The 24,531-nt window shown below is 38.1% G+C and overlaps 1 protein-coding gene across 3 annotated transcripts in view; it reads right to left on the reverse strand.

Moving 5' to 3' along the window:
- Positions 1-12,255: 12,255 nt before the first annotated feature.
- LOC110027394 overlaps positions 12,256-24,531 on the reverse strand; it is a 39,485-nt gene continuing 27,209 nt past the window's right edge. Inside the window, exons 4-6 of one of the 3 annotated variants that reach the window (XM_020728798.1) lie at positions 23,748-23,890; positions 12,690-13,042; positions 12,256-12,566 (exon numbers count right to left, since the gene is read on the reverse strand). In XM_020728798.1, coding sequence (XP_020584457.1) covers positions 12,731-13,042; positions 23,748-23,890 — 455 coding nt within the window. In that variant the 3' untranslated portion in view covers positions 12,256-12,566; positions 12,690-12,730. Of the gene's footprint in view, positions 13,043-23,747; positions 23,891-24,531 lie in introns of all 3 variants that reach the window. The other 2 variants (XM_020728797.1, XM_020728796.1) reach the window with 2 other exon arrangements.

Raw genomic sequence — 24,531 nt, forward strand, 5'->3', positions numbered from 1 at the left:
TTAATTTCATATGCTTGTTATTGGACGTCTGTGTTTGATCGATTAACTTTTTGGGATGCCTTAACCTATCAGTTGATCTTGCTCAGGGAATCTGAGACTCTTAATTGGTGGGCTTGGCCGCTTGATACTTAATTGGTGGGCTTGGCCGCTTGATACTGAGATTTGCTTGCCTTGTGCTCAATCAATCCCTTCTATCCCGCTCTTGGTGGGTTTGGCTGCTTGATGTTAAGGATTGTTCGCCTTCTTTCTAGTCGCCCTTTCTATGTTGTTTTCACAGCTTGTAGAGGATCTCCTGATCCAACTGGTTGACTGAACCTTTTGTTTCGTAGCCATAACCTAGTGTCCATCTTTTTACTTGCTCTAGTTGGCTCGATAGGACCTATAAGAGGCTACTTTTTGTTATATATTTTTAGTTACTCGATTGTCCTGTCTTTTCGAACTGTAAGTAAAAAAACGAGAATAAGCATTATTTAGACTTCTGTTTTTATTTTTTAATGTGTTTGTCATTTAGTAAAAGATGGCAGAGCACAAAGTTCGATGCCTTTCGTTATAAACATGTGTACTATTGACTTGTTTCTTATTAGTAGAGTTCTTTACCCTGCACATTTTGCGTAACTTTTTGATATGACTGCGAGGGAAGCTGGAGATCGGAGGCTCAAAACTTTTTGAGGCACTTACTCTTCTTGTGCTTGCACTTGCCGTGGAGAGTTCAGTCCTAGAGGGGTTGACCGGTGTCGTCTTTTTTTCATATGCTTTCGGATAATGAGGATGAAAAACACTGCCGTGGAGGCGACTGGTCCTACCAATAACCCAGGATGAGGTGGCCAACTCAACTGAGCAAGTCATCCACATTGTCCATGAGCTGGAGCACCTTGGAGTTCAGCGCAAGCGAAGAAGAGAGATGGTGGAGAGAACAACCACTTTGAAACAGAGACAACTGACTTTTCGTAGTAAGCCTCCCATTTAGTGGACATCTATGAGGAGATGCATCATGGTGCGGTGGAGCACGAAGGATCGATATGCTTTGGTAGATCTAAAGAAAGATTGGAACTCCTTCCCCACACTACTTGATACGCCTTTAGTCTTGGGGAGGTAGTTTGCTCCCCTTCGATGAATGCCATGTTCGAGGGGATGGAGGTGAATCACTTCGCATTCGAGGCCAGTTGCTTGCAGACTATCGATTGACAGACTTCCCATGTATTGATCACCATTTCCTGCTGCTTGCTAAAGGAGAGGAGGAAAGATAAAGCCAATAAAACAATGCTAGAGAGGAGCATCGTGTTCTTGGAAGAGGAGATGGTGTTGGCACAAGAGGCTGTTGTGGAGAAAATGATCGGGCTGGATTTGTTGGAGACAAAGCTGACTACATGAGAATGCTACTATGATGGGTTGGGATGAAAACAATAGGAGACTGATTGCTCGGATGATGACAATGAGGTTACCCTATGATTTTCTCCAAGCTCTGCCGTCCAATGTTGTGTATATTGCCGCTCAGCAAGCTAAACTTTCGTGAAAAATTCAAATATTGCCTGGACCGCTTAGTGAACTGTCCCATTGTTTCCTCGGTTGGGGCTTCCATGGACCAATTTACAACTATTGTCACTGAATCTGAGCAAGAGGGTAATGTCGGGGCCTCCTGTAATATGTAATCAGTTGCCCTCTAAAAAAACTTTCTTTAGTATTGGAATGAAATGGTTGTTTTTATTGTCTTTATTATGTAATTGGGGCATATTTATTATCATATCGATTATTTCATTTTGTAGAAGTTGGATGCCCTCACGTGTTACTTAATTTTCTCTTTGGATTGCACAACCTGTTAATCGTGTTTGACGCCTGGTTCGAGTCTTATTCTATCCATATACTCTCTGTTAAGTCTTTGTCTTAGATGGATCATGCATTTTGCTAGACATATTAAGTGGATCTTATTGTTGTCTTTACGGAGGAAACCATCTAGGCTTGCTACTGAGGTGGTTTGGGTATCAATCACCATGAATCTTGTCGCGAGTGATGGGATAATTCAATCGCCAGAGTTTGACCTATGATCCAGGCTAGAGTAGAGGGACTTTATGTCGTTCACGCATTGTTAAATGAAGAAATGTCGAGCAAATGATGAATTATATTGTCGTTTTTTAAACTCTTTGTATCTCTTATATCCTTGTTATCAAGGGATTTTGGCTTCTTTGAGCAATTGAATTCTTTTGCTAGTTTCCTCGAGCCCGAGTGTGCTGATCAGGTATTGTGCTAGGATGGACCCCTAGTCCTCCCTTTTTTATTATATTTATGGTGCATGTCAGCCTGTATTGGGGACCTTCTGGGAGATCTTTCAGATTTGGCCAAGACTAGCGAGTTATTTTTGGTACTTGAAATGAGTATTAGCTCGTACTAAGAATAGCTGTAATTATTGGCGGACGATCATCATTTTTGTCTTGCAGCAGAAAAAAGAGGTTTTTCAGATTCTAGTTGTGATTAATGTCTTTCTGTGTAGAATTAACAGCTTTCAAAAGAAAAGCAATAATACAAATGATTTTACCAATCGTCTTTGCTCCAAGTGAGGTACTTCCTAGTCGGACGTGTTTTGTAGCTTGTACGCTTCTTGAGCTATGCACTTACTGACGATGAAAGGTTTGTCCATGTCTGATCGAGCTTCCCGATCACCTGGCCGCAGACTGCGAGATCAACTTTCTTCAACACTAGGTCACCGAAATGATTTCTCTTTAACACTTAAGACGTCGTATTGAGCCATCCTTCCCTTGACTTCTACCTGCTTGAAGGCTAACAAGGTGTTTTTTTTTTTCAACAGGTACAGTTAAAGTTCCATCCCTTCATCATTCTTGATTTGCCACTCGTCTAGGTTATGCTTTTTGAAAGTCGAGGTGAATACTACTCCTTGGCCATGCATGTTATATGCTACCTGAAGCACTGCTTCAATTCCTTCTGAGAGCAAGATAGGGGTCTACCTGGTCGCAGTTGGAGGGGTAGTTTTGAGTGCCCACATAACAAACAGGAGAATGTCAGACAATCTTCTTTCGTTTGCTCAACTTTCTTCCTTAGGAGGTAAAGTATATTCAATCAGTACTATTATGAACTTTCATTGATCTTGAGATGGAAAAAGAAGCCCCAATTGGGCGAGTCCTTGGATTGTCAAGGGCCAGGGGCTCATAATCGACTGTTACTTGTGGGACATCCTGACTTTCATGGGAGCAGACTTCGGGCATCCTTTGCATTTCCTCGAGAAGTTTTTAATGCCCTTTTTGAGGGGTTGATAGAAGTGCCTTTGATATTGTATTCAGTTTGCAAGCCTTTGCCAGTAAGAGTGGCTTCCACACTCACCCGATTGCATTTCTAGTAGGGCATTGGTTTTCTCATTTTCTCGTATGCACCATTGGTATAAGGAGGCCGCTAATCGCCAGAATAAGTCTTCATTTAAGAGGAGATAATGTCTCACCTTGATCCTGAAGCGCTTACAATTTTTTATTTTTAAGGGGAGTTCCCTGATTTTGAGGAAGTCTATGTATGGGTACACCTAATTGATTGCTCTTTCTATGCCTTTGAACGTTATTTCCATGACTTCCGCTTCTTGTATTGTGGGATGTTGTTTTTCCTTTGGGATGGTGTTTCAGTGAGATTACTACACTTTGATAACATGTCTGCGATCTGGTGGTCTTCTTGAGCTGCATGTTCAATTCCAAAATACTCAAATTTTCTTACATCTGACTCATCATTGTCTCTTCTCTTGCCATGACTATTCGTTCATCTTGATGACTATTAGCTATGAGTTGGATCTCAGAGTGAGGCGTCACACTCCAATCCCATAAGCAAGACACAAACCAATGATGAAGGCCTCATACTCGGCTTGATTGTTAGTTGCTTCAAACTCTATCTCAACGTAGTGGTAGATTTGTGTCCGGATGGATTCATGAATGCAAACCTAGGCCCACGCCTTGTTGATTCAATGCTCTATCTGTGTATAAGATCCATGATGGTTCTAGTGCGAGAGCTTGACTTTCACTATTGAGTTGGATCTTACTTTTCACTAGCACATCATCAAAATAGTCTTCAACATTTTTTTTCCTTTCTGTTCAAAAAAAATTTCATCATCATCCACTGGTAGGTCAACCCAACATTCTTAAGCCCAAAATGTATTACAATGTAGTAATAAACTCCCTCTCTTGTTATGAAAGCTGCCTTTTCGGAATTCTCTAGGTGCATTTTTATCTGGTGTTATCTTGAGAAAACATCCAGGAAGCTTATAATGGGGTGTCTGACAACTGCATTTACGAGCGTGTTAATTCATGGTAGGGGTAGTTGTCCTTCGGTCATATTGAGTTCAGACTAGTGAAGCCGACACACATTCACCAATTAACAGTTGCTTTGCTAACCATCACCAGTTTCGCCACCCAATCAAGGTATTATACCTCTTTGATGTATCTTGCATCCAGTAACTTCTGAATCTCTTCTACGATTCGTTTGACCAGGGTTATAGATCCGACCTCATTTTTTGTTTAATGGGTCGAATGGATGAATTAACGTTGAGGCGGCGGCATACCAAATCAACGAAGACTTTGGGAATTTCCTTGTTCGAATAAGCAAAAGATGTCATGGTACTCTTGGAGGGTTTGAATGATTCCTTCTCAGTTACGTGCATCAAAAGCCACAATTAATCGAAAATACCTACAATCATCTTCTGGTCCCACTAGGACTACACTACTACACTATGAGTTCATTGGTCTCAATGTTGCTTCCTCGTTGTGTGTCAAAATCCGAAGGTGTTCATTGTACACTACCAACGACTCATAAGAAGCAAGTGCGTGATTGTTACAAGTTCCCTCCCTACATTGATAACTTCTCCGTCGTCTGGAATTGCTACCCCAATGGTATGTGGAGACAACCCCCTTAAAGGCATTTAATAGAGGTTGGTTGATGATCACGTTGTATGTGTTGAGTGAATAGACTTATATGAAATCAGTCATGGTAGTGAACTGTTGTTGCCTTTGCCCTAGGTGATGGGTAGTGCCAAAAAGTCCAAAGTCTCCTTCATTTCTCTAAAGAAATCGTACTCCGAGGCCCATTTTGTCAAATATTAATTTGGTAAGGATGTTAGTCGAGCTACCAGTGTCAATACGGATGCTTCCCACATGGAAGTCACCTATGAGTACAATAATGCCAATCATATCATTATAAGGATTGTCTTTCGACTTTAATTTTTCATCAGTTAACGTGATGGGGAGGTTGTGCAACTTGTCGTGGGGACCAAGCAGCTAAGCATGACTCGCTTGATCAGAATCTTTTTAGACTTGACAATTGAGAGGTCTTGGTTGGAAGGAAAGACTCCCATAATATGGATGGCATGGGCCCAGGACGGCTCCACTCTACTTTCTATCTTCGGGGCCTTCCCAGGTAGTTAATTGTCCGCCTCTGGCATAAGGACCTCTATAAGCTCTCCAGCCCGAATCAGTTCTTCGATTAAAGATCAGAGGTGTAGACATTCCTCTCTGTTGTGCCCATGGTTTAGGAGGTAAGTGTAATACCTTTTTTGGGTTTCGGTTGTATCCCCTGACCTTCATGGATGCGGGTTTCTGGTAATAATCTTTTTTCTAAATGACTTCTACGATCTCAACCATTGAGACTCTGAGTGAGGTTGGTTGAGGGATATGGTGTGTTTGTGTTAGTGGCTTCTCCGGGTATCAATCCACTATTTCTCTTTGGTACTATGTTCATTATTGATCTCAGTGTACATTGTTCTTCAGGACTTAGGTCTCCTAGTGGGGGAATTTGTCGTTGTATCGGGGGAGTTTAGCTGGTCAGGTGGATGAGTGAACCTCCATTTGTCATCGTGGGAACTCTTTTTTGGTAGGTTTGGGAGCGATCGTTTAGATCTCGAGATTGCGGGTAAGTTGTATTCTTTTGCCAAAATATAATTATTGGCAAGCTCCAATAGCCCTACTAACATCTTGGGTCAAGGTAGTCCTAAAGTGTATCAGAAATGATCTTCTTCCAAATTTTGGGCAAGGGCCGCGTACGTGACAGTGGGCTTCAAATCTCATACCTCCTACATTTCCTTTTGGAATCTAGTTATAAATGTAGGCAGTGATTCCCCTTACTCTCGTCGTACTTGCAACAAAGCTTGAGAGTTTGTCTATAGATTCCGATTGTTGGTATACTATGGCACAAAAATCCTCTTGAATTCCACGAACAAGAAGATTATCCCAAGCCACAAACTATTGAACTATCAGAGCGCAAATTATTTCAGGCTCATAAAAAAGAGTTAACACTTCCGAGTGTCGTTCACCCTTAACAGGCAGCCCGTCGACTCGAAAGAGTAGATGCTGTGGGTCAGATCCGTCTTCCCTCGATATGTTTCCAGGATAAGGATTTTGAATCGCTTAGGTGCTTCCGCCTCAAAGATCCCTCCGGAGAAAGCATTGTCAGGGGTTGGCTGGTGAGCACTCGTATGTATTCTTTCATCTCCCATTCAATACAGATCTTGCACTATCGGGGTGGTATGTGTTTTCACTCGTACTTCGAGTTGGGGAGTGAGTCGATGATATGGCCTCTTGTTTCCCTTGCCATTTCCCTCATCTAATATTTGACTTGTTGTTTCTGTTGGGTCACGTAATCCTTGATACACTCTATACCTGCATTCTCTCCAATACTCTCCTCTTGTGTCGCTCCTCTTCTCATGGCATGATTCCATGTTCACCACACATTTCAAGGTATTGAACCCAGATTTGTCTCAGAATCACACTTGAGGAATATAATGTATGCACTAAAGAAGAGAGAGAGAGAGAGTTGATGAGAAAAGAAATCACGATTTTCTATTAAGATTCCTTAGTAAAAGTCAAAAGGGGATCCCCTTCTTGTTGCACTGTATCTCCTATATACTGGAGTTTAGTCTGCCTTTTGTGTGTGTTGTAGTGGGGGTATTTAAAATGAAAGGAGTTAGTGCTGCAATGATTCCCTAGTGGGACCCTATAGAGTTATTGTTTCCCTTGACTAACAAAACTCATACTCCCCACTTGACGCGGAGTGCTGTCCGCTTCAATTTTTCCTGAGTCGCCCAACTCCAGCTATGAGTTGCATGGTCGTGAGATTTAGTTTCTTTTGCTTATTATCGGTTGCATGTTATTAAGGTTTGCTCACATTGTCTAATCACCCATTCTATTTCACTCACGGGGGCTTGGTCGCTTGAGGTTAAGATTCATTCGCCTTCTGGCCAATCACCCTTTTTATGTTGATGTCGTAGCTCGTAGCGGGAGGGTTACTTAATGCAGTTGGTCGACTCAACCTGTTGTTCAATTGCGATAACCCAATGTCCATCTTTTTCCCTGCTCTAGTTGGGTTGATTGGACCTCCATGAGGCTACTTTTCGCTATACAAATTTCTTTTATTCATTATATGGAGTATGTAATTAATTATTTATAAAATGCTACAACTACTTGGAATCTTAAAATGCTTGCAATTTCTTGCCCTTGGAAATTCTCATTACACATTATAATTTTGCAGTTCATGTGGCTATTTAGATTTACAATCATAACTTTAGCATTTCTCATGATTTTCTAAATAAATGGAGAATATTGCTCAATCCCAAGGTATGGGTGTAATGCCCAACATACTTGAGCAAGGTTAGCTGATCCTTGAAATTAAGCTTTTAATTATCTAGGACCCAAACTTGAACTTTCTTAAGACTCGGGGGTTGGTTTGGTATATTTCTCGGCTTGCTTTAAGTTTCAGAATGTCATCACAATTTTATTTGGGAAATTTTGTTTTGCTGCTTTCTATAAATTCCGTGGTTAGAAACTACTTCTTTCAATATGATTTATTACATTGTGATGGCTATAAGAAAAAAAAAAATTTTTTTGGATAAAAATATATATTTATAATTTACCCCATAATTTCCTAAGAATTTATTTTTTCCATCACAAATTTGCAGTCACCTTTTTAAAAGATTGCAACCACTCCAAATAGATTACAAGTTTGATTTACAGGTCCAGTGGCTGCTACCATTTATAGAGTATCCTTATTATTATAACAATATATGTACTTATTTATTTATTTAGTGTGATAGAAAAAAAAAAAATCTTTGTGAATGAGATAATATTTTATTTTTATATAAAAAATGATTGTCAAATTTGTAAGATTCGCTTCTGCAATCCAAACACAGGTTTTTTATATAACCATCCTAATTCTGTAGTTATAAAATTATGATAATCAAATCCAAATTTGGAAAAAGAAAAAAAAAATATTTTAAACGAACACCACTTTCCCAGCCGGATCAACATGTTGGAAAGGAAATATTTGATATTTATCAAGTTAATGGACTTGTTTCGTGAGCATATGGATGCAAGGACATTACAAAAATGCTTTTCACAATACTTGATATTTATATCCTAAAAATCATGAGTTTAGGAAATTTGATTTTATATGCCACATAAGAACTAAAATTGGAGAAATAGTTTGAATGTTTACTTTCTTAAAAAGATAATCGAAAAAAATCATTTCAAATTAAAGGACCAAAATACCCTTATTGACACAGGGTTTTCTCCCTGCATGGGTGTGGGAACTGGAGTTTCCTGTGCGATTGTGGGAAGCAAGCCAGCCGACTAAACCAGCTGACATAGGGGACTAGTCCAGGACTCCAGAGGGTTGAGCGTCATCAAGCTGCCCGTGCGGCCTTTCCTTTCGCAACTTGCGCTTGGATCGAGCGAGATTTGGGGAGAGGCAGGCCTGGCCATTTTCCTTCCTTTTCGTTGTTTTTCATCTCTTTTGTCCTAAAGCTATGTTTATTTATATGCTTGTTTTCTGAGTTTAGGGGGCCTTTGCTGTATTTGTTTTCAAATTTCATATGTGGAAGCCCTTTTCCTCTTTGTGGGTTGTATCTGAGGAGGTAGTGATGCTCCAACTGTATTCTACTCTGAGGTGGTGATTGTATCTTCCCATTTTATTTTCCTTATTTCGTCTCCTCTACTTTCCTCAATCGCCGGCCATCCCCAACAGCTTCCCTCAACGCTGCTGACCCACCCCATTGTTGTAGCAACTTGCTGTCCAACTCTTTTTTCTCCATACTTCTTAGCCGCCAGCCTCTCAGCCACATCTAACCTCCCAGCTGCACCTTGCCAACCCTATTCCCTTGCTGTCCCGCTCTTTACCCTCCTCTTTTTTTAACAGCCAGCCGTCCCAGTTGCAATCCCACCTTCGTGACTTGCTACCCCACCTTCCACCAACCTCCACCGCCTTTGGTATACACTCTCCAGGTGTCTGTTTAATGTTTTTTCGAGTTTGTGTGTTGTAATCTTTTTCCATTAATAAAAATTGATTTTGTGGTTTCGGCATTTCTCCTCCCTTATCACTTATTTTTTAATCATGGAATATTTTTAATAGTCAATGGTTATCACCATTAATTTATATAAGATTGTAAATTGAGTAAGAGATGAACGTGGATTAACATGTGTTTGAGCATGGTTAGTATGAATATAACATCGATCTAAGAAGTACAGAAAGTTTGCATAAAAATTGACAATGGTTTGAACAAGTTTAGAACATGATTCAAACAAGATTAAAAAATGATTTAATGGAGGTGTAAGCGATGTTCCAATACTGCTCTAATAGGATTCAAACAGTCTTCAATCAAGATTCTCAGAGAGGCTTAGTTGTATTACATCAATTATAATAATGGTTAACAACTAAGACTGTGTAACACAATAGAGAGCTATCACAATAGTTATATCATACATCAAGTTATAGTACATGCCAGTGCTCTTCACAAAAGAGAAATAAAAATAATAACACAAGTGTGGACTGAAAGAGTTATAAGAAGAATAATGTATATTTGAATGTATCTACAAAGCTATATTATTAAGAAATAAATCTACACACACAATCATTCTAGAATTATATATTACTAGGAGTCACTTTTAGAATACTTTTGTTTCTGAAATCAGGTTAACTTCAGAGTCATCGCAGCGAATAAAACTTGAATCGACTCGTCAGACTATATATGCAAAAATTACATCAATTAAAGTTTTATTAAATCTTGAAAGGGCTTACCTTACTAAAGCATTGGTAAACTCATATATGATGGCCCTTCTTTACTTTAAGGGGGTGTTTGATAGCACCATATAACAGGGTTTGTTCGTCGGACTTACTAAATCCAGTCAAACATAAAAAAAAGCACAATTTCTATGAATTTATGAAATTTTAGATTTAAGATCCTTAATTTACTTTTAATTTATGTTAAATACGGATTTAATAAATCCAGCAAATGGGTGGATTTAATAAATCCAGATTTACTAAATCCTACTAATCTTAAATCCTTCATACAGCCAAACACACCAAGCCAAACATAAAAAAGCACAAGTTATATGATCTATGATGTCAGGATCTATGATCTATGATCTATGTTAAGAAAAAATCTATAAAAAGACAAATAATAGTTGATTGTCTCTAAATATGATCTATCAATAATAGAAAGTTGAAATTATGAAGCAATGCACATTTTAATGATACAAAGGAATGAATGCATTGTCTAGTCTTCACAATTATCAATATGCATCACGTGGTAACAGCAAATAAAGTAAAAAAAACAACAACAATTTAATTTCATTTAACTTTAATAGTCAGCTTATAAATAATATCAACAAAAACGGTCCCGTGGAGACAACATGTTCATCTCCTTACAAGTCACCTACCTTGCATTGCATTACTAGGCCCAAAAACTCCTCATCAAAGCCAACACGAGACCAAAATTAACACCATTAATACAAGGTATAAATTAAATATGCATCTAGTCATTCTTTCTATCATGAGAGGAAAACCATACAAATTTAAACAAAATACAAGCACTCCTAGACAAGCTACTGAGAAAATATATCATTTCACAAATATTATAATAAATCTAAATAAATTTTTTTAAAAAATCTAATGGAACTAGGAAACCACACTAGTAAAAGGAAAGATTCAACTTAACCAACCATCCAACTAATGATAAAACAACCTCACGCAAAGCCCAGAGATAACACTACGTGTGTGTGTGTGTGTGTGTGTGTGTGTGTGTGTGTGTGTGTGTGTGTGTGTGTGTGTAGATAAAAGAAGAGAAATGTACACTTCTGGTCCTTAAATTGTCAATATTTATGTAGTTATCAAAAATCAAGAAGCATTTTCGAGAGAAAAATATAACCTTGTAATTTTAATAATAGTAAGAGTGAGCAACATTAAAGCATAACAAATTGGGGTTCGGTTTGCTGCAGAAGGAGTGCACTGTATTCCTTTTGTAGGAATTTTAGAAATTTTGGTGTTTGGTCGGATGAATTCTAAATGTAGTGTAAAATTACAATGCATTTATAACTCATTCTCTTAGTTCATTTTTAATTTATTTGGAATTCGTTGGATTTGGGTGAATTCCAAATACACAGTTTTGTGTAGAATGACGCATGATGCTCGCCAACCCATTGCTGGCCACCGCCCTCCACCATCCCACCGTCTCTTCTCGCCGCCACCGCCACGATCGCTTTCACCGCTCCTCCGCCCTTGGCCACCGCTTGCCACTGACAACTGTTGACCACTGCCCTTCACTCGGCCCCTGCTGCCGCTCACCGACCATGCATTTTTCATTGATTTCATTTTTCTTCAAACCAACCAAAAAAGTGAAGTCGTGCATTTATTTTACATAGAAAAAAACAACTTTAAAGTATTACAAATATATATTACATTACTTTACCACAACATTCCTTTTACATTGCATTACTTTTTTAACAAACCAAACATGCGGTTATGATATAAGCTTATTGTAATAAGAAACTTTTGTAATAAAGTTGTTTTTTAGTTTTCCAACATAAGAGTGGATGCTGTTAAAAATATAAGAGATTACAATTTGCAAACAAAAAAAAACACCCAAACATTAAATGAAAGTTTACACAACCACTACTCCATGGATCTGATGAAATAGCTTCAAAGGTACTCAGCTAAATATAACAAGCAAACAAATCTTACCATCACCTCTGTTGCATCTAAATGAACATTTACACAACCACTACTCCATGGACCTGATGAAATAGCTTCCACTCATGTACAGGTAACGTTTATTAACATTTCTTATTTCTCAAGACAACTTGAGCGGCATGTTTTAAAAACTAAAACGCAGTTAACGTCACAAATAAGATACTCATAGCCAAACAAAGAAGAAAAGGATTATATAATGTAAAGAGAAATGCACATGGAAAAAAATGCATATTAACCAAAGAGAAGAAGAATACGACCTATTACAGTTAGGCTAGGAATCAATTTTCTCCAATATAATCAACAGCCCAAGCAATAATAGTTTGGCTATAGCTAAATAATATTTACATTTCAAGAATGCCAAGTCAAGCAAAATATTGATGTAAATGAAAAACAATAACAGTTTTACATTGTTCCACTCACCACTTTTTCTAAAACCTTTCTCATAGTTGATCTCCAAGCCTTATATAACATACTGTGCAGAAGAATACAATAGCATGGCAAAAGTGGACAGAAATATAATCAACTGCTCCAGATTCCCAAGTAGATGATCAATAATATGAGTGGAGTGGAGTCTGCTAATATGAGGAGAAAAATGGGGGAAATTTCAGGCCCCTTCTGAAAATTTACACATTTGCAGTATAACTAATTGCATCTTGAAACAAAGAACTATAGTATAATAGTCAAAATTCAATTACCAATTTTGCTCCGGCCAATGTAGCCTTGATTAAAACATTAATTACAAAGAAGAACTCGGTAAGGAACCCATGAGTATGACCGTGCTACTGTTTTTAGGTTTCCATAACTTATCTGACTTGATTCTAGTGAGAAGATTGGAGAAAAATCCTGTTGTTGAATTTGAAAGAACGGGCTGAATAGACCTCTCTGAAAATCCAACAGGTTCCCTCTGGGATTCCCTCGTGATTGATTCTGTGGGACTATACCTTTTGCTTATAGCTGAGTGATTACTGCAAGGGCATCCGAGAAGATCTATGAAGCATGCCTTGTGAAAGATAGACCCACATGAATTACATTTCTCAGCTTCTGCTTCCTAGTTAAGAAAATTACAGCAAAAACAACGGTAAACAAAAAACCATTACATCCAATAAATTGGAAGTACAATTTTTTGCATAAACTTGAAGGTTTTTAATGTCGTTTTTGGTCAACATAGAAGTTCTACACCTTGGTTTGGCACTTCTGTGAAACACAACAATAAGCCGATCTAGCAAAATTCAGAAGGAATAATAAGTTCTTTTGTTTTCCCGGACAATGGTAGAGGTTAAACACATGAATACAAGATTTAAAAGGATATTTGAACAAGGTTTGCGACGATGATGGCATGATTAAAAAACATTCAAAACATTCATATTTTAAAAGAAAACAAGCATGTACGTTAGAGTTAGAAAATTTTAGATTTACCAACAACATGGTTATTTAGTTGATATACGGGACAGTGAGCTATACATACCATTAGTTCATGCTAAAAATTACTGGTGTTAAAAGTTCGGCCAGATTCTTTTGAAGCACTTCCAATGATGTTAGTGTGAAAATCTGAAAAGACCCAGTTCTTTCTCTCATTCCATCTCTCGTGTGGGCCAGCCGACCACCTCCAAATCTTGGAGAATTTGATTTGGACAGCTTGAAAAAAAATTTAATTAGTTTATTCCCTTTCTATTTTATGTTATTCTATTTTTTTTCAAGATTATTTCCTTTCTTAATTAAGGTTAGATATATTTGGTAGGTTTGTAATAAGGAGGGATTGGTTTCCTATATAAATGTGTCCTATTTGTGAATAATGAATTAAGTAACTTTCTCACCATGTAAATTCTACATGGTATCAGAGACATAGAAACCTACCCTAGCTGCCGGACCTCCTGACCAGTGCAGCCAGAACTCCTTCGCAGTACCGGAACTCCTTCCAGCTAGGGCCAGAAACCCCTCCTGCACCGGACTCCTTCCTGCTAGATCCTGAACTACTTCCTGCCTTAGTCAGACAACCTTCTACTGCTTGACTCCCTTCATGCCAAAGCTGGAATCCCTTCAAGCGAGTGCCAGACCTCCTTCCAGAGTCATACCTCCGTCCCTGCAGGGCAGCCAGACCTTCTTCAGCCAGATTTTCTCCCTACAAGCCTTTCCTCAATTTTTCCCCTGCAGCAAAATCTCCACGCTGCAGGCCCCTTCACCACCGGATTTTCTCTGCAGCCTGATGTCTTCTTGCTGCAGGCCCTTCTCCTTCAACGTAAACATCCTTCAGCAGTAGAAGCAGTGACAGCACCAACGGTAGCTAGCAGAAATAGAAGAAGCAGCAGCAGCAAACAAATGTAGTCAATTTAAGACTAGCAACTAGAAGCAGCCCTAAATACACTTAGGGATGATGACAAAATATGAGATGATGACATCAAATTCTACTCCGGAAGTGAATTCTGAGTTAGAGACCAGAGATTCTGTCCAAATGACTCCTGAACTCTCTGACTTTATCACAAATCATAATCAATGGCCATAACTACCTTTCTTGGTTAGTCAACTCAATGACCACTGAAGTGAGAAATAATTTTTTGCTATACAAAACTGTCAAGGAAATTTGGGAGGTTGCAAGAGAAATATTCCAGCACTGAGAACATTGTAGAGTGCTTGAGATCGAAACCAAGCTTTATGACCTTCATCAAGGAGAGCTAAGTGTCACCCAATACTTCAACGCTCTGATAAAGTATTGGCTATAATTGGATATGATTGATACACATGTATGAAAATGGCCACATGATGCCGTGACGTTTAAATCTATCATCGAGAAGAATAGATCATCAAATTTCTAGTAGGACTAACTCAGGAATTGGATGAGGTGAGAGGATCATGGGAACAAAACCTCTTCCATCCCCTGTGAAGCTTTTGCGGAAGTCAGGAGAAGCCAATGCTCACCAAAAATGGGGGTTCACCAAATACTGGAGTTCAGCCCTGTAAACCCATGACTCAAAACTTAAGAAGAATCATCCCACATGTACTTATTGCAAAAAGATTGGGCATATCAAATGCAAATGTTGGAAACTCCATGTACTGGAAACATAGATAGGAAATGAATGATGAAGAGAAAAAGGTTAATGTTGCTACCACATCCGAAGGATCAGCTAAACCATTTACCAAGGAACGACTTGAATTACTAAGGAAACTCCTTGGAGGTAACTCAGAGCAGCACGCCAAAGTAATATATCATTCTCCTATCTTGTTAGTAAATGAGAGATTTAAAACCTTGATTATAAATTCAGAAGCCTCTAATTATATAACTGGAGACATTAATGCTCCATTCAACTATCAAGATGTTCAATATATAGATCGGTAAGACTTCCATACGGATCACACTTAAAACATTTTTGGGAAAGGAGATTCGAAGCTCTCTTAGTATATTACTCTTTTCTCTGTTTTATATGTTCTACAACAAAACAACAATTTGATTTCAATTAGTAAGCATACTCATGAGATGAAATGTATAACTAAATTCCTTACAAACTCTTGTAAATTGCAGGTGGTGGAATCGTAGAAAGTGATTGACAGTACTGAAATGCATTAAAACTTATAACCGCTCAAGAAAATTTTCTCTAAGCACATAACTGATTCCACCTTTACATGTACCTCAAATTTCTGAGTTTTTTGTCTGTATATCGAAAAAAAGGTTATGTTATGAAATTGTCATCTTGGCCATCTTAATTTTAATTATGTTGCTAATTTGTATCCACATTATGTATATAAAAAAAATTAATTTTTATCAATGTGACATATGTAAACTTGTCAATCACACTAGAAATAGTTACCCCCATGACTTAGTATAAACCCTTACACTTTTCATTATCCATAGTGATATTTGTGGAACTTCAAAGGTGAAAACCAAAGTGGGGCTAGATAATTTGTCTTACTTATTGACGATCATACTTGAAAGACTTGTGTATTCCTAAAGAAAGAAAAATATGAAATAACCCAAAATTTCTAAACTTCCATGATATGATCAAACTCAATATAATACAAAATTCAAATTCTCAAAACTAAAAATGCAAATAAATATTTTAACTTCATCATTGGATCTTACCTTTCAAAAAAAGAAATCATCAATATGAATTCATGTATTCATATCCCATAACAAAATAAGATAACATAGAGAAAGAATATGCATTTACTTGAGGAATATCACTCAATTATAATTTTCCATCAAATTCCAAATCTTTTTTTTTGGGGGGAAAGTCGTCCTTACTGCAACATATCCTATCAATTGAATATCTAGCTGGATACTTCAAAACACTACTTTATGTTTTGATGATTACCTATCCAAAAATCAAAGCTTTCTACTCTAATATCCCACTTAAATCTTGGGTGTGTATCTTTTGTTCACATCCATTTTCCAACTCGTACCAAACTTGATCCTAAATCTATTAAGTATATTTTCTTTGGGTATGCCTCCAACAAAAACGGGTATAAATATTATTTTTAGTTACCCAAAAATACAACTCCATGGAAGTCATATTTTTTTTAATCACTCTGAGCTCAAATCTGATGTTCAAGGGGGAGTGCAAATGAACATCAAATTTGGGATGCACTTGATGACACCTGCTCTCCTACTCTTGTTGAGGATATCCAACAAACCAAACCTGAAGTCCACAATAAAGAACTACGAGCGTACACTAAGAGGAAGAAAATCCTTGAGCAGGTGGAAACAACTTGCAAAGACAAGATTATTCCAATCAAAATCTGAGTTTACATTTATCTGAATTTTCAGGTGATGAATCTAATACTCATGAGTTATCCCTTTACTCTTCTTATCCCGGTGACAAGAAAAGCTACATTAGATATTTAGTACAAAAGTATGTAGCTTATGAGAAGCTATCCTCATCCTACAAATCTTTTTGTTCCTAACCTTGATAGTATGCATGTTCTTAAATCAATTCATTAAGCTCTTGAAAATCCAAAATGGAAGAAAGCAGTTGAAGACTAGATTCAAGCACTAAAGCATAATGATACATAGATTCTTACTCAACTCCCTCATGAATACGAACTATGTTGGATGCAAATGGGAGTTCAACATCAAATGCTAAGCTGATATGGTATTTAGGGCTGTCAAAAAAACTCGTTGTTCGCGAACAACTCATGTTCGGCTCGTTAGTAGCTCGTGTTCGACTCGTTCATTAAGTACAAACAAGTTTTTAAAAAACAAGTTTTTAAAACTCAAATTATAAACGAGCTGAACACGAACAACTCTTTGTTCGCTCGTGTTCGGCTCATTTTAGCTCGAAATTAAAAAAATATATAATTATTAATAGAATAATATATTATATATATTATTTATATAACAATATATTATAAATAATCATATCTAAATTTAAATCATAACATCTCGTATGGTAATGTGATTAGTGCATTTTTTGTACATATTTGGTCCAGGTTCAAATCCCACACTTTACATTTATTTTTTTCAATTTAATTTTTTCGAGCCAATTTCGAGCCGAACACGAGTCGAACATGAACACGAGTATTTAAATCGAGCCGAACACGAACAAACTGTTCACGAGCCAATTTCGAACACAAGCCAAGCCTGAGCTCGCTCAAGCTCGACTCGTTTACAACCCTAATTGTATTGAGAGATTCAAAGTCAGAGTTATTGCAAAAAGTTTCACTCAAGCCTATGGAATCAACTATCAGGAGACCTTCGCACCAATTGCCATACTTAATGCTATCAGAGTTCTCCTTTCACTAGCAGTTAACAAGGAATGGAGATTGCATCAATTTGACATAAAAAAATCTCTTCTTGAATGAGGATTTGAAATAAGAAGTGTGTGTATATGGATATGTCACCAAGACTCAAAAATAATTCCAAGAAGCATATATTATGCAAACTCAAAAAATCTCTCAATGAGCTTAAGCAATTATTAAGAGTGGTTTAAAAGGTTTGCTAAAACTATGTAATCAAAAGGGTATTCTCAAAGTCAAGCTGATCATACTTTGTTGGTGAAACACAATCATAGAAGTAAAACTATTGTACTTATAATATATATGAATTATATGATTCTTACTGATGATGATGGAAGAGAGATTCTCAAGATCAAAGAAGTGCATGCTATGGAGTTAGAAATCAAGGACCCAGGATCATGAGATATTTTCCAAGTATGGTAGTAACAAGGTCCAAGAAAGACATCGTTATATCACGGAGAAAATACATTATAGATCTACAAAAGGTAATGAGAATGATTGGATGTAAGCCTGTTGTACTCCAATGGATCCCAAACAAAAATCAAAGGTGGGAGAAGAAATCATTTGTGGATAAGAGCATCTATCAAAGATTGGTAAAAAACTCATCTACTCGTCACATACGAAGCCATATACTACATACTCTGTCAATATTGTGAGCCAACACATAAATAACCCAAATGAAGAGCACTTGGAGATGGTGTATAAAATTCTGAGGTTTCTCAAGAAGACTCTTGGTTATGAATCAATTTTTGAGAAAATCATAAATAGAGAGGTAGAAGTCTACATTAATACTAGTTGGGCTAATGAACTAATAGATAGAAGGTCTACTACATGTTACTGCTCCCATGCAAGGAGAAATCAAGTGACATGGAAAAGTAAGAAGCAAGTTGTTGTTTCTAGAAGTTGTGCAGACTCGAAGTATATCACACTCGCCTTAGTAAAGGAATCTCGATTCATAAATTGTTAAGGGAATTGGGTTGTACCTCCAATAGGCCTATACAGATGTTTTGTGATAATCAATCAGCTATCAGTATTGTCAAAACAAAAAAAACATTATGACAAGACCAAGCATATTGCAATTGATAGCCACTTCATCTCTAAAAAGGTTAATGGGGGAATTATAAAGCTAAGTTATAACCCGACACACTAACAAATTGTTGATGCCTTCACCAAAGCTCTTCTTTTAAGCACCTTCTCATAATTCAATACCAAACTTTGTCTCTACAACATTTACGACCAAGCTTGAAGAGTGTGAAAATCTTTTCCTTGTTTCCCTCTTTCCCTCTCTGATCTGGGCTTGCCGGCTCGGAGGATTTGATTGGGACAGCTTAAGAAATCTTTCATAATGCACTCCCTTCTTATTTTATGTTATTCTATTTTTTATTTTCAAATTTATTTCCTTTCCTAATCTAGGTTAGATATATTTGATAAATTCATAAATAACAAGTGTTTGGTTTCCCTATGTATATGTGCTCTATTTGGAAAAGAAGAAAAAAAGAAATTTTCCGCCCCAACTAAATTCTACAGTCAGCTTCAATATATCCCTTACCATTTCCATAGATTCCACCATGTAAATGAAATGAAAGGTGTCGCTCCTCTTAGTGGCTCTTTTTTTTTGAAAATATCTTAGTGGCTCTGTTGTAGTGTTAAACATGCATGTGCAGTACTAAACAACATTTGATCACCTTACCCCCAAAAAAAGGGAACATTTACAAACATACCACTCAATTCCTAAGTATTAACATATCTAACTCCTAAACTTCAAATTTTACATATATGTCACCTTATCTATGCATTAAAAGTTGTATTTCACTTTTTAAAAGTTAAAATAGTGATATAAAAATTTTAGGTGACATAAATGTAAAAAAGCAAAGTCTAGGTTTTACATATGTAAATACATAGGTATAGAGTGGTATGTACGTAAATGCCCATTCCAAATAAAAAAAGAAATAAAGCGAGCAAACAAGCTACTCCCAATCCTCTGCTAAAGTAAATTAATCATTGACGCGGGGCTTGACTGCCGAGAAAGGGTTGAACCAGCTGACTCTACCATGAGCAACCTAGGCCGACCGAGGGCTTGGTTTGCTGCCTAAAGGGGAGGGGCCCCCTATTGTTTTATCTACTATTATATATATGTTGTTTCTCTGTCTAGGGTTTAGTTTTGGTTCCTGATTTCAAAATTCTTATTGTCAACGTTTCTCCCTTCTATGGTTGTATCCAATGACAGGTGGTGCTCTGACTGTATACTGCTTCAAGATGGTGACTCCCTCCACACATCCGTTTGCCTACTACCTCTCCCTGCTCGATGCCATCATTTCAACGCCCTCACATTCCCTGCGGTTTTCGCCCATTATACCATCAACTCTCTTGCTGCATCTTTCCACTCCCTTTCCCGTAATCTCTGTCGCAAACTCCACCTCTTTTGTTACATCTTTCCACTACCTTACACCTAATATCTTTCGCCCATTATACCATCAGCCTCCTTGGTGCTGTCAGCTCCACCAAAACTCCCCTAACATCCGCCAACTCCGAACCTTTCCCTCTACTTTTAGTCCTGCCGATGTTCACCATCTGCATCCGCACCCTTGGGCTCGTTCCCGTTTTGGGTTATTTTCTTATTTCTTCTTTGAAAGAACCTTATTGTACTCTCTAAGTTTTTGGCAATAAGATTCTCATTCTTCTATTTTTGGGTTACTCCGTTATCATTTGGTATCAAAACTAGTCTAACCCTAGTTCTATCTTAGTATTTCTAGCATTCGCCATAACCAAGCCACCTCCACAAAAAATTTTCTTTCATACCATAAATCCCAAACCCTTAACCATGCCACCAAGGAGATACAGACTAGAGTCTACTCGAGAAGAGATACAGTGAGAGCTATGTCGTCTTCAACAAAGGCCTGCGGAGATTGATGATGGAACCCAAATAGAGATTATCCTCGATCATGATATGGAAAGAAATGAGGATCTAAATCTTTTAGATAAAGACGACTTCAACGCTTAGGAAGACAGGTCCCAACGCTTAGGATTTCAGTATCAGAGAAGACCGAGAGAGGAAACAACATATGGAGGACACATGAATTTTGACATTAAAGTGGATCTATCGGAATTCAATAGATTTATGCATCCAGACTACTTTATCGACTGGCGACAATCTATTGTGCGAATTTTTTAGTATAAGGAAGTGTCATTGGATAAACGAGCAAAACTAACAACCATCAAGTTGAAAAAGAGTGTTTCCTTGTGGTGAGAAAACTTGCAGAGGAAGAGAGAAGGGTGATAAGATTACCAAGTGAGAAAAAATGAGGAAAAAATGTAGAGTAAATATCTACCATCTCATTACCGTCGTGATATATTTCTAAGACTACACCACATGTAGCAGAGAGACATATCAGTGGAAGAGTTCATATCACAGTTTGACCAGTTGCAGATAAACTGTGAATTGATTGAGCTAGAGGAACATTCCATAGCCAGATGCCTGGGGCCATGAAGACCCCTACAACAACTTTGTGCGGCTGCAGCCTTATTGGTCACTGGGAGTGTCCATGCCTTAGCCCCAAAGGTGGAGAGACAACAAAAACAGAGCAGACAACCACCACCAGTTATGCAGCCACCCACAATTGAGACACCAGTAGGAGCATGGTTCAGGGAGTTGAGAAAACTGATTCAGATAAGGACAGAGCAACCTCAAGTCAGAAAAGTGTCGTGGAGGAGGTTAGCGACGAGGAAACTAAGAGGTTAGCAACGAGGAAACTAAGGAACAGGGTGAGTTGTATCATCTTCCATCGGATGAGGGTGAGATGCTCGTGGTTCGACGAGTCCTACAAACTGAGGATGCAGGGTTCCGCAGTGGCTCCGCCACAACATATTCTACACCCGTTGTATTGTGAATGAGAAGTTATGTAGTCTTATCATCGATAGAGATAACAGCAAAAACGTAGCATCTATGCAGATGGTGGAGAAATTGGGCCTCATGACTCGAAGACATTTTCAGCTCTATTATCTGAAATGGTTGAAGAAAGAGAACAGAGTCAACATTGATAGGAGGTGCCTAGTAGAGTTTTTAATTGAGAGCCAGTCGCAGGATTAGGTGAGGTGCAACATTGTACCCAAGGATGTCTGCCACATGTTGGGGAGACCGCGACAATTTGACCGTATGACTCAATATAACGGATTCAGAAACACTCACTCTTTCACCAAGAAGGGGAAGCACATCATTCTTCTTCCTTCGGCAGAGTTTGAGATCACAGATGCTTTTACCAGCAAAGCAGCGTATGTGGGATGGGATCAGTTTTGGTGACAATAGAAGATGATAGGAATGAGGCGTCGATTCCAAACATGGGTCAGTCACGAGAGAGAGTGTTTCAAGACATCATAATCAATAGTTTACCGCCATGGTCGTCAACATTCGGAGAGATTCAGACTATTCTCACATCAGGCAAGGTGAGCCAACCTCAAGTTACTTTTGAAGAATTCAATAGAATATGTATGATGGGTAGTCCCAAAAGATTGTACCGAGATGGATGTTGCTCGCAAGTGGATAAAAATCCTCAGGTGCTTTGGGGGACGATGCAGCCGTCGGTAAGATTTAGGCACTACTAGGGCCGCGGTCAAAGATCCGTCAACCCTGGGAGATTACAAAAAACCCTGTCATTACCATGTATAACCAAAAAATTTGATGAATGAGGTTAAAGCTCCCCCAATCCCGAGAGATTAATGTGGGGCTCCACTTCTGAGGAAGGGCTGAACCACTCGGTTCAGCCACGCGCAACCTGAACCGTCCGACCAGTCCAACGGGAGGGCTTGGTTTGACGCCTGAAGGGGAGGGACCTGCCCCTCTTATTTTATCTATTATTATATATATACATATCGTTTGCCTATCTAGGGTTTAGTTTTGGCTCCTGATTTAAGAATTCTTGTCATCAGCGTTTCTCCCTTCTAAGAATATATCTGAGGAGAGGTGGTGTTTCGGTTGTATCCTGCTCTAAGGTGGTGAATACCTCCACATATTCGTTTGCCTATTACCTCTCCCAACTTGATGCCATCATCCCAATGCCCTCATCCTTCCCTGAGGTTTTTACCCATAATTCCAACAAACCTCATGTTGATGCAAACTCCTCCCGCACTTCTTCAGTTGCACTTTCCCCTCCCTTTCCCCTAATTTCCGCCGCAAACCCCATTCACTCTTCCCCGAGGCTACCGTTAGCACCCTAGCAGACTCTTTGCTACTGTCAGCTCCACCAACACTCCCCTAACCGCCACCACCTCCCAACCTTTCCCTCCACTTGCAGTCCAGCTGGTGTTCACCATCTCCATCCTCATTCTAGGGCTCGCTCCAGTTTTGGGTTGATTTTTTATTTATGTTTTTGAAGAACCTTATTGTATTCTCTTTGAGTTTTGGGCAATAAGATTCTCGTTCTACTGTTGTTGGGGTTACTTCGATATCAATCATGCTTCAAAATTTATCTTCATGGGCTTAACCAACTCCTAGATATTCCTTATAGAATGTAAATAAGAAAATCCATATCTCCATCTCAGCATCTGTTCTTCAATTATATTCAACTCGCTTCTACGCCACCTCCGTTTCCATCCCTTCAGAAATGAGTACATGCAGCCATCTTTAACATTCAGCGGTTGGTGATTAGTGCAAGCTAAGTTAAAGGCAATAGGGTAACAGTGCTGCATGCCAAAAAAAAATTACTTTGTTCAGTAAAATCGAATTCAAGTATGGAAGAAAATAAATTAAAGCAAGATCAATCTGTGCATTCCTTTAAAAAATTCAGTGCGGGGACTATGCTTGCCAGTTCAAATTGTGTCATATTGAATAGGCACGCATTATATCAGAGGTATGAGATCACAGAAATAACAATATAAACCGTTAGGCTTGCTAAAACTGGAAAGAGCAAAAGTATAGCTTAGATGCTGGATATCAGAAGGACCGTTCCATATTTTAAAACTAAGGACATATTTTTCAATAGTCTCCCAATGTAAAAACAAATTCACCAGTAAATTCAAGATTGCCATATACTAACCTGAAAGGGAAATATCAAAGAAGAGGGATCATAACATGCTTGTCGGGCAGCACAAGGAACACCGGAATCATAGCATACAAGGCATTGTTGTGTGATGTGCTCAAGAATTAGATTTGAAATGTTCTCCACCATTATAGGAAGTGCTGCCATTGGAGAGAAAATTAAAGTTGAGCAAAGCAGCAAGAAAGTTTAGTTTTTCAATTTCAAGTTCTATATTTTTAAATGAACGAAACATTCATCCTACAGAAACAACAGTTTAAGTTTCTCATCCACTAGAGACAACGGATTGACATGAGCCAGTTCCTATTGATGGGAGAAGCTATTCCAACGAGCTAAAAACAAAACAAAGGCACTCTTTCAAACATAATGCAAGTATAAAGAATGATTCAATAAGCTCCCCTCAAACAACAAAAAAATAATTTACAAAAATTCAGGTAGCTATAGGCCAATTACCACAAGTCGAATCTGAACTGGGCTCATTTTGAAGCTTTTTTAGGCTTAATTGTGTTTATGGATGAGTTCCTTTAATCTTTTTAAATTTAAATTATTTTACTAGGTATTATCTTCATTTAGATTAGAACTTATTTAAATTTAAAGGTTATTGGGATTGGATAGAATAAAAATATATTTAAACATTTTGCACTATCCATATAACACCATTTATATAAAAAGGGATTCATGATGAGTATTAGAAAGTGTCAATCCACATTAGGAAGGAATTATATTTTTTATATTTTTCTTATTTTGGAAGTATTCCTATTTTGTCTCCTTTCAGTGTGTATAT

Source organism: Phalaenopsis equestris, unplaced genomic scaffold (assembly GCF_001263595.1).
Source record: "Phalaenopsis equestris unplaced genomic scaffold, ASM126359v1 Scaffold000428, whole genome shotgun sequence".
In the NCBI taxonomy this organism is placed as follows: Eukaryota; Viridiplantae; Streptophyta; class Magnoliopsida; order Asparagales; family Orchidaceae; genus Phalaenopsis; species Phalaenopsis equestris.